Source organism: Microtus ochrogaster, chromosome 17 (assembly GCF_000317375.1).
Source record: "Microtus ochrogaster isolate Prairie Vole_2 chromosome 17, MicOch1.0, whole genome shotgun sequence".
NCBI classification, from domain to species: Eukaryota; Metazoa; Chordata; class Mammalia; order Rodentia; family Cricetidae; genus Microtus; species Microtus ochrogaster.
This window is the reverse complement of record NC_022019.1, coordinates 35,415,864-35,426,672: the sequence shown is the minus strand read 5'-3', so window position 1 is coordinate 35,426,672 and position 10,809 is coordinate 35,415,864. Positions and strand designations below refer to the sequence as shown.

The 10,809-nt window shown below is 40.8% G+C and overlaps 1 protein-coding gene across 3 annotated transcripts in view; it reads left to right on the top strand.

Annotated features, from left to right (window-relative positions):
- Nucleotides 1-10,809, top strand: part of Fgf14 (fibroblast growth factor 14) — a 477,073-nt gene that overhangs the window by 321,603 nt on the left and 144,661 nt on the right. Inside the window, exon 1 of one of the 3 annotated variants that reach the window (XM_005355705.3) lies at nt 3,333-3,981. The exons of the other annotated variants lie outside the window; for them this stretch is intronic. Within the exon in view, the coding sequence (XP_005355762.1) occupies nt 3,789-3,981 (193 nt within the window). The 5' untranslated portion in view covers nt 3,333-3,788. Of the gene's footprint in view, nt 1-3,332; nt 3,982-10,809 lie in introns of those variants that run through there. 3 annotated transcript variants of the gene reach the window in all.

The following is a 10,809-nucleotide window of genomic DNA, read 5'->3' as shown; positions in this document are numbered from 1 at the left end:
CCTCTCCCTCATCAGCTTGAAGAGCCATCAGGGTTCCCTGACCTGTGGGAAGTCCAAGGACCGCCCACCTCCATCCAGGTTTAGTAAGTTGAGCACCCAAACCCCCTCTTCTCGCTTGTATTGTTCTCTCCTTTCTTCTTTTCCCTTACTGCTTCCTCCCTTCCTTAAAAGCAAGTCTCTCTCCCTTCCATTTTTCTCTCTGCTTTATATAAAGCCAAAAGTGAAATTAGTAGCTCTGAAGTGTCTCTGAGACCCTAAGAAGCCTTGTCTCTATGGTCCTTTTCTGGGTTTGCTTTCCTGTGCACCTGCCCTAAATCAGGTTTCTCTCCAGCTCTGCACTGCCTTTTATCACAGCTTAAGACAGCAGATGGCTCTCTTGCGTTTTCTTTCACTTATCTCTATCTGTAAACAGCCAAGCAGCCTTTGGGAGAGAGAAGAGGCAAATACCAGGATTGAGCTAAAAAGACCCTGATTATCCATTCCTGCTCCAAGCTCTTTTAAAACATAAAACCACATCGAATAGAAAGGACTGCTGGAGTTTCGATAGATTTTACTGTCTGAATACATTCTGCAACTCAAATCTCTGCTCCAGGCACATTGCCAGGGGTCGGGGTTGAAAAATCACAAGCGAGCAGGGTGGTTCTCCAGTATCAAACAGCTGGAAGCAAGCAAGCAGGGTTGTTCTCCGGTATCAAACAGCTGGAAGCCTAGGTTCCCAGGTGTGCTGTTACTGTCAGCGGAAGCTGTGATGATTAATTCCTTTCTATCTGAAAAAAAGAAAGGAAGGAAGAAAAGAAGAAAGGATGGAGGAGGAGGAAGAGAGGGAGATGGGAGAGAAGGAGAGAAAGGGCAGGAGAGAGGGAGAGAGGAGAGAGAAGAGGGGAGAGAGAGAGATTGGGGGGAAGAGAGAGGGAGAGAGAGAGAGGGAGAGGGGGAGGGAGAGGAAGAGAATTGCTTTTAAGGGAGGAGCTTTACAGAGACTTTTATACTCTGTGCTTCTCCAAGAAGGGGTGGCAGCGGGCCAGCAGGGCTCCTGTCCGCAGTACTGAACCTCAAACTCTCTGGAGCTTGTGGAAAGGTAAAGAATGAGAGAGGGTGACTTTAGGAAGCCCCAAATCCGATATCCTTGAGAAGGCTCCCAATCAGAGATTTGGGAGAAATCACGACAACCTTAGAAAGAAAGAAAGCAATAAACACAGCTGCTTAATCCATTCAAGTTAACAAAGAAAAAAACGATGGTTTGTGGGGTTGTAGTCAATTTTTAAGGTCATTACATATCACATCTCATCTCACTCTCTGAAAACGATGCCACTACAAGAATCTTTATGTAAATCTGTTTGTTTTAATCATGAAGTCATTCAGAAATTCCAAACTAAAACTTTTCAAATGTCCAACTAGCTTCTTTGCAGTAATGGCTCTCAGCAGGGTCCCCCCCCCATCCTTGACACCACGATTAAACCAAAGAAAAGCCAATACTTCTATTCACATTTTATCAGGGTTGTTCATCAATCTGTAGACCACCTTCTTTCTTTATGAGTCATGACATTGTTTCACAGATATATACACAAAATAAATTGGTATTCCCCCCTTTCCCCAGTTCCCCATTTAAACTAATGGATGATGAAACAATGTAAACTTCTTACAAAGCATCTCTAAAATATTTCTCTTAATAATTGTGGTGTTTATAGATATAACAGCAAAGTGATAGAAATAAGTTATCAACATGCCTCTTAATATTAAAAAATTAAGCCTGATATTAATTACCTTTACTGGATCCAAATCTACATACTTCTATTACAGCAAATAAATGTTCCTCCCCACAGCAGCTGAGGGAAGGAGATGGGTGAGTTGTGGAAAGTCCAAGTCCAGCTTCCCTGGAATATACCCTAGGCTGCACTTCCTTCATTTGCCTGTTGGTGAGTCTTTGTAGTACTCTCTGACAACTTCCCAGACAAAGAAAAGGTACAATTTTATTCAAAACTGCTCCAGACACTGCCTGTGTTCTGTAGCCTTTCTTTCCAGTCAAGAAGTCCCTAGAGACTTGTGTAAACCTGCAATGACTGTTAAAACATTTTCCCCCTGTGTACACACTGGATGATTAGAAGTTGGGCTTTTGCATTTCTTTCTCCCTATGTTTCTGGGATAATAGGCAAGACAAAGGGTGCATACGTGGAGGGGGAGGATCCAGCTCTAGTACTTGGATCTATCCCTGCAATGCATCCTAGAAACTACAACCTCAAACTGTCCAAGCATGAAGAGCTTCTCCCCAGCTGCCCTTCCTTTCTTGGTTCTTCCTATGTTTAATCATCTAAAGCAGAACGCTGTCAGGGCACAGGCAGGACAACGAAGGGAGGAGGTATCAAGTATTATATTTGAATTTCAGATCCAGCTCAAGTGGCTTTGCTCTCTGGCAGTGCTGTTCCATGCAGGCAAACCAAAGGAAGGCAGCCCCTCAGTCTGGCTGCTTTTTGTCATCCTAAGTGCTGCTGCAGACACCGTTTTTCGACCCCATGCTAATCTTTGTGCCAAGACTTCTTCAGTATTCTACCAGGCAGTTATCCTAATCCAGTCACTATGTAAGACCTCTGCGGCAGCTGGCAGCGCCTCTTCCACCCGATGGGGAACAGAATTGGAAGCTGTTTCCTCCATTCTACATTAGAACAGATTATCTGTCTCCTCTCCTCTGGTCCTTTTTTTCTCATTGTTGCCGATTCAAAATGATAAACTTAGGCTTCACAGCAGCAAAAGGGAGCGTATGACAAGTTTGGGTGACTAGGTGAAAAGTGGAGGTGCCTCGCTCCCCAGGGCTCACTCTCCTTTGTCTCCTCTGAGGGGTGGGGATGCTTTGATGCTGGAGGGATTAATCAGAGAGAAGAAACCATCTCACCCTTCAACTGCTGCTGAGAGTTTTCTGTGGACTCTAGAAGCCCTAGCTAAGCTGTGACAGCCTCGGAAGCATGCGAGTTTCATCTGAGTCAAAGCGCACCGATATTCCTTCAATTCCACCTCTTCAGGCTCACCTTGTCATCCCACCCGGTGCAATTCATTTTACCTTTCTCCTTTTGTTATTATTTTAAATCATTACTGCGTATAGTTTTTATTTCCTTTCTGAAGACACATCGGAGGGGGACCACATAGTTGGGAGGGGATTAGTGGGGTAAGAATGTAGCGCTTTGATTAGAGAGCACAGGGGAGAAGATTGCTCTCTCCAGATGCTGATTTCTAAAGCACTTGACAATCACAGGCAGAAGGCGAGAGCAGACGGTTGTGGCCGCACCTGCCCGAGGGTAGCTCGAGCTGGGCACTGAGACCTGCCCATCTCGCCCGGAGACCCACAAATGCGCTGAGGCTGTGCCGCGACCTGTCCTCCGCCCCTCCATTCTGTGGCCAGGAAGGAAGCCCTCCGATCTGCCAACATCTCACCAGGGAGGCGGGCAGGGCAAGAAAGCTGAGCTAGTGGTGGTGACGACCCCGAGAGGGCTCCAGCGACACGAGGTGACCTACAGCCACAGCCCTCTGGATTCCGAAGCAGCCTAGACCTCCAGTTTCCCGGGCTGGCCCTGCTGTGTCCTGGGCGCATCCAAGCTCCTAGTCCAAGCTCAGCAGACTGGACGATGGGTCCGAGTGGGCACTGAGCACCCTCACCTCTGTCCCCAACCCCTCCAGACCGCCCCTCCCTCCGCTTCCCTCAGGGCGAGCAGCTGTCTGCACCGCCCCTTTCCTCTCCAGTGCCCCAGGCTCCCCTTGCTTCTGTCCCTCCCTCCCTGGGACCCATTCCCTGGGCCACCATGGCCGCGGCCATCGCCAGCGGCTTGATCCGCCAGAAGCGGCAGGCGCGGGAGCAGCACTGGGACCGGCCCTCTGCCAGCAGGAGGCGGAGCAGCCCCAGCAAGAACCGCGGGCTTTGCAATGGCAACCTGGTGGATATCTTCTCCAAAGTGCGCATCTTCGGCCTCAAGAAGCGCAGGTTACGGCGCCAAGGTCTGTGTGGGTCACTGTGGGGAGGCGCGCTTCGTTTGGGATGGCATTTCACTGCCTGGATGAAACGCTTAGGGTCCCCTTGCTCCTTTTTTTTTTCCCCATGTTTCTGTCAACCCTTCACTAACCCTCTGATCTTCCTCCAGCGCACCAGAGCGCCTTCCCTGGGTAGCTGTGAATCTACCCATAGGTTGCTCTCAGGCAACCTGTAGCCAGTCACTGGGAACTCAGCCCGTCCAGAGCCCTGAAATTGGCTATCTCCTAGCTGGCTCTTGCTTTCTAATTCTCCTGCAAGCTGGAGTCCAGAAATTTGTTTCCACTCTTCCTCCAGGCGTTGGGGCTTCCCAGAGCACAGTATTCTTTCTAGAATGCAGGAATCTGCTCTTTCATAGTGCCTCTGGTCAGGAGCATTGTCCCCACCAGTCAGATAGGAGATGTCAGGAATTGGTGTGCCTCTGGCTTCACATGATCTCTTTAGTTTCCTGCAAAGCCCTTGGTTCCCATCCCTTGGTGAAAGGGCCCCTCAGCTGGGACTAATGTAAAAGGAGTGAGCAACTGAGATGGGGGGCATGTGAACTAAGGGTTAGAGACCTAACAGAAAGCTGGTTAGCAAGTGGTGCTGAACCACCCTCAGACCTGTAGTTAAATTTTGGATCAGAATAGGGTCACCCTCAGAATGAATCTTACTGGGCCTGTTGGGGAAGTAAGTATTCCTGTTTTGTCTGCTTTAACTGTTAAGTTAGCAAATTATATGAAGTACAAACAGTTACTACACAAAGAAGGCCAGAATAGAGCCCTTACTATGTGTGATATTTTAATTACTATTGTATTTTGAGAAACTACTAGTGCCCCTCATTACCTTCTACAGCCTGTAACATGTCAGTCTTCACTGAGGAGATGGAGCCTGGGCTCCATCTGCCCCCTGTCCACACTGAGTTACAAAGGGCGACTGTTTTAGGAGCATGTGGGATGTTATGAGAGCAGCACGGGGATTGCTTACTCTACCTAACCAGGTGGGCAGGAAACAGAACATATGTACATTAATGGTTGCCCGTGTTTGCCCAGCACAATACCTTCTCCCAGCCCAGCTGTGTTTGCTTTTAGTGTCCTGTTGTTCCAAAGACAAGGAAGAGAAGCATTTGAAGTCTGAGTTTCTGTGTGCATTTGTGTACATCTATACCTTTACCAATTTAGGACCAAAAGTTTTTTATGATTTTTTTAGGGTAATGATAAACATGAAAAGGGCAATAGTTGATTGTGCCATTAATAAACTGCAGAAAGCTTGCCATTTGTTGTCAGCAAGCTGAAAAGAACACATGTAAGATATACCTCATGCACATTCTAAGAGAAATGCAGTTGCATACATGTAACAGGAGAGACTTTTAAATGGAGAAAATGGGGCAAGGAGTTTTCAGAGCAGAGGGCAGCAATGGAGAATAATTAGTCATTTTTACTTTACACAGGAAACTAACCCAGGATACCTTTAAGTTCATTGTTCTGGTCACTGTCTACACCACGGTGTCCTTTATTGCCAGTTTCTGTTTCTCGCTTTATCAGGCAGATTATCCATTGGAACACAGCTTTCAGAACAGAGAGCTCTGAATTTGCCGTCTAGTTAAATTTCAATGGATAGATTCTCTCCTGAGTAAGATTATGGTAGTACAAACACTGCTGAAAGGGTCTAAAAAGTTACAATGTACATTCTTGAAATATGTAACAATTGGATTATTTTATAAATACAGTCAGTCTGTCTTTTGTATTGCATTGAGTGATGAGAGAGGTGTTACTTGACATGTGATGAATTTCAGGATAAAATCTATTTTTTTTCTAGTTTAGAAAGATATGTGGGCTCTCTAATAATCAATTTCTCTATTTTCAATGTTGACTGTTTCTTTAATATTCATAATTTTGAACACATACACACACAAACACTTCAATGGTCTGCAAATAAGTACATTCGGGGCCATCTTGTCACCTTGGGTTTTTTTTTTTTTTTGAGTGTAAGAAAAAAATAAGATTGATTTAGACAATATTTTCTTTTGTTCCTGTTTCATTAACTAAGAAATATGTAAATATGTTCTTTAGTGGCAAAAAATATAGATACAATTATTGAATATCAGACAAATAAATTTATAAGTATTATTTTAAACAACAGAAACATCAAATTGTATGTATATATTTATATATTTAATGGCTGTGATTGAATGCAGTACATATCATTAATTTGATGTATAAATGCTATTTGGGGAAATATATGCATAGTCCGTAGAGGAAAAACCAAAGAAATAGAGAATCTTGAAGCATATCCTCAAGTAGAATATGCACTGACTCTTTTAAACAACGTAAAACAATAGCTCTACATTTTGTGTTTGGTAGAATGGCAATAAACATTTCTTAAGCTTGGGAATTTAATTTTTCCCTTTAGGCTGGTTGTGGTAACACATACCTTTAATGGCAAAACTTGGGAGGTGGAAGCAGGAAGATCAAGTGTTCAAGGCCAACCTTAACTAAATAAAATCTTCTCTCAAAAACAACAAGCAAAAGCCAATCCTTTGTTAAGAAGTAATTTCTGTATTGTCAAATGTATTGGCCAGCACCCAAGCCCTCATCGTATGCTTTGATTGGCTTCTGAATGATCTGAAGAATGGCTGTAGAATGATTGGTGCTGTGACTGTCCCACTTTTCCAGCTTCCCCATCTCCTTCACCTCCTTTGACTTTAGACAGAGGTTATAATCCTGCAAGTTAGCCACTTGTATATGTTTCTTGTATATGTGTATGTATGTATTTCTTTATTCATGTTTGGGGGCACTTTTCTCTCTGCCTGTATCTTTTCTCTACTTCTAGATTTACAAGATAAAATTAATCTTATTTCTGAAAGCTCAGACGACATGCCTTCTGAGAAATCTTTACTCACTACTTCTTATTAAAATAACTCTCAGTGGCATTTTATAATTGTTAATTGTTGTGTATACCTGACATTAATTACTTAGCACACACCTTCAGTTAATGTGCTTAAGAAAAAAAGTCCATTTTTTGTGGATCTCAAATCTTGATAGAATGTTACCTGGCCCTGTGTGCTCATCTCTGCCATTTAACTTGCGGGAAAATGTGGATTACCAAGAGATCCTAACGAGAGAAATGTTTCTGAACCTTAATGTTCTAACGAGATTGTATTAAAATCACAGCCTCTTTCAAATCTTCTTGTTTTTCTACTTTCTGTTAAATGCATGAATAATCTGTTCCTTGAAATGAGCTTTTAGTGAATTATTCACAAGAAATCATTGGTAAGCTAACTTTATAAAAAGAAAGAAGAATACACAGGAAACAACAGCTGACAAATAGCTTTAACCTTTTAGAATCTTTACAGAAAAAGTAAAACAGAAAATAAAGATGATTTTTTTCACTTTTAAGTGTTAAAATAAGCAAGAATTTGTCTTTGGTAGAAAAACAGCCTTTAATCTTTGTGAGGTCTGTGTAATTTCTTTTTTCTTTCAGGTAACTTGTTTTTTATTCCCACTTTTACCTAGGATCACAGAAGCCACTAAAGTATACATTGTTTGTGTTTAGTCAATTGGTGTGGGTTTGCTAACAACACAACTTGCCAAAAATAAATTTCAGGATAGCCTAAAAATTTTGAAATGAAAAGTATGTTTTCAAGTTAATCTGTGATCTAAAAGTCAGAAAGAGAAAACTACTATCTTCCAGTCTGATAGTGAAAACCCTTAGTCCCTTATGAGATGAGAAGAGGCCTTCTCCCCTGCAAAGTACCATGTTAAAAAAATAAGTATCTGCTCAGAAAATGATCAACAGCAGACAATAACATAGGACCTCATGGTTTATACTACTATCTCAGAGCAGGCTTATGAAGCTGCTCATGGAAACTAAAGTCAGATAACCTGTCCCTCTGAAGTATATTTCTTTCCTTTTGGAAATGTTTTAAGAGTGTTTGTTGTTATTGTTGCTGTTTACTCTCTTGTTTTCTGAACCATAGGAATCTTCCTACACATATTTTGATAAGACTTGTTACTGTTTTGAAAACTGGAGCACTTCTATCTTGTTAGTTGTATTATGGTTACAAAAATCATGCTGTTTCTTAATTTAAATACTTGGTTTCATTATTTAAAGGGATATTTCAAGACACTGAACTATGCTTCCCCAGTGACTTTGTTTTGGTTTTAAAAATTCATGTTTATTGTAGGTTTCTAAGAGTAATCATTGTTTCAGTGGTACAATAAATTACAATGTTGTCTAAGAAAATAAAATTAGTACTAGATTAAGATAGATATAATTAACATTGATAGAGTTGAATTTATATATACTTAAGCAATTAGTTTGTCATGGTTATATCTTTTGAATTTTTTAAAACATAAAGCCCACGCAAAAAGTATCAGAACTCCTCCGCCTAAACTTCTAGAGCTATCATGGTCAATTACAGATTTCTTATTATATTTCAAAATATTGGAATTTTCAGGATGATGTTTCATGTAGCTGCAGATTTTTATGGGGTTTTGTTGTTAATGATTCTACTTTCATACTTATATTTATTTTTTCAAAATATTTGTATAACTGATAGGCAAAATAAAATGTTCTAATTAATAGGAAACCATATTTTTCTTTGAGGCAATGTAGTACTGGGTGTTAAAACCAGGACATTCTGGGCAAGAAATCTATGCCAGACTACATCTGTATTTCAGCATGTGCATTATCGATATGAAAGAAGCTCTTCCTAAGTTGCTCAGGCTGCCTTTGAACTCACTCTTTAGCTCTGTATGATTCTGAACTTCAATTTTCTATCTTAACTGACCAAGTACTAGGATTATAGGTTGGTGAGACCATGTCTAGCCCATTTCATATTTCCATATATATTAAGCATTGCATAGTTGTTTAAGTTATATTAAAAATATTAAATATTAACTCCTCAAACATATATTCTTTATGGTGAAAATGTTAAAAATCCTTTCTGATAACTTTGAATTTTCAGTACTTTATCATATAATATACAGTCATTACTGTTCAATAGTTCACTTGAGTTCTGATTCCTGTCCGATTGCAGCTTGGTACTCAGTGACCAGCCTATCCCCATATTTATCGTCTCTTCTCAGACTTTAGGTAGTAAGTTTTTCATATTGTTTATATGCTAAGATCCTATGAGTAATGGCACCACACACACACACTTATGTGTGCATGCTAAATTCACTAACCATCTATATCTATGACTATCATAACAAATTTAGCATAGTAATTTCCATTTATAAGATGTTACAAATAAGAAAGCATGCTTTATTTTTTAGGAATGAATAGGTTTCCACTTAGTATACATAAATTTACATTTTATTTATCGACATCAGGTGATAGACATGGGTGGTTTCAGTTTCTGGGTCTTGTGGATAGAGTTACAACACATATGGGAATGCAAATATCTTCCATTCTTCCTAATCTCACTAATTAGTTTTTCCACACTAATCATAAACCTGGTGTGGGAAGTCCTTCGGTATATGTGTTGCTTTTATTGGTTGATGAATAAAGAAGTTGCTTGGGCCTATTACAAATAAAATAGAGCAAGGCAGGAATTCCGAACAGAGAAGGGAAAAGAAGGTGGAATCAAGGAGACACCATGCAGTTGCTGAAGGAGAAAGATACCGGTTGGAACCTTGCCAGCAGGCCACGCCCTCGTGGTAAAATATAAAATAATAAAAATGGGTTAATTCAAGATATAAGAGTTATTTTTTAAAAAGCTAGAGCTAACAGGCCAAGCAGTCTTAATTCAGTTTCTGTGTGATTATTTCGGGTCTGGGCAGCTGGGAAACGAAAGCGGTATCTGCCTACAAAACGTGGGACAGAGAGATGCAACCAGTGGTGGTATGAAGAATCCTGCTCATTCTGCGTTGGCGACTGCTTAAATACTAACAAATATGCTTGACCAATTGAGAGTAATTAAATCGATTCTGGACACTGGGAGAGTTTTTTGGTGGCCAGAATATTAAGGAACCCAGAGCTCAGGAGCTAGAAACACAAATGCCAAAGATATTGCTCAGCTGTAAAGGATTTTCAAGCCACGCAGGTAGGACTACCTGTTCTACCCCACGTGCTCCACTGACATGTTGGGCATCAGATGTAGGCAATTATAATAAAGTAGTTCTATACTAGCTCAGAATGGAGTATAATAAAGACTTCTTTATTTAGGGGTAGGCTTACAGATCGTCAGTCCTCCATGAGTGGGGAACAGGAACTGAATCAAGCAGACAAGAGACGTTCCTACATCCGTTTATATAGTACATGTGACCACGCCCATAGAGTGCCAGTATCTTAAAGACTATTGGCTGAAGGAGTTCCCACAGCATAAACCTTCCTTTTCTCCATGCAAAATAACAATTCTATGCTTCATTTTGCTTAATTTTTAAAATGGCAAAAATTAAAAGTGGATTCTTCCAATATGCTTTATCTATTTTCTTTTGAAATTGTTTTTCCATTGGCTATACTGTTTATGCATTTCTTCACACATGATGAGAAACTTTCAGCTTAAAGGACTCTGATAGTTGTATAAGCTAAAGTGCATATGTTAGTCTGCATATTGTTATATAGCACTCAGAAGCTAGAGAAATACAACAATGATAAGTTTAAATATGAAAGAAAGTGTTTAAACAGGTTAATATGAGGGCAGTCACAATGACATTTGGACTAGAAAGGCACTAATTGAACGGCAGTATCTGTAATGACTCCTATCTCCATGAGGAAACTCAGGTCCCATGACTATGTCTTTATTTACTGTTTCTTGGGGTGAAAGATTGTAGGACTTGACAAGAAATTAAGTACCATTTCTACGATACTTT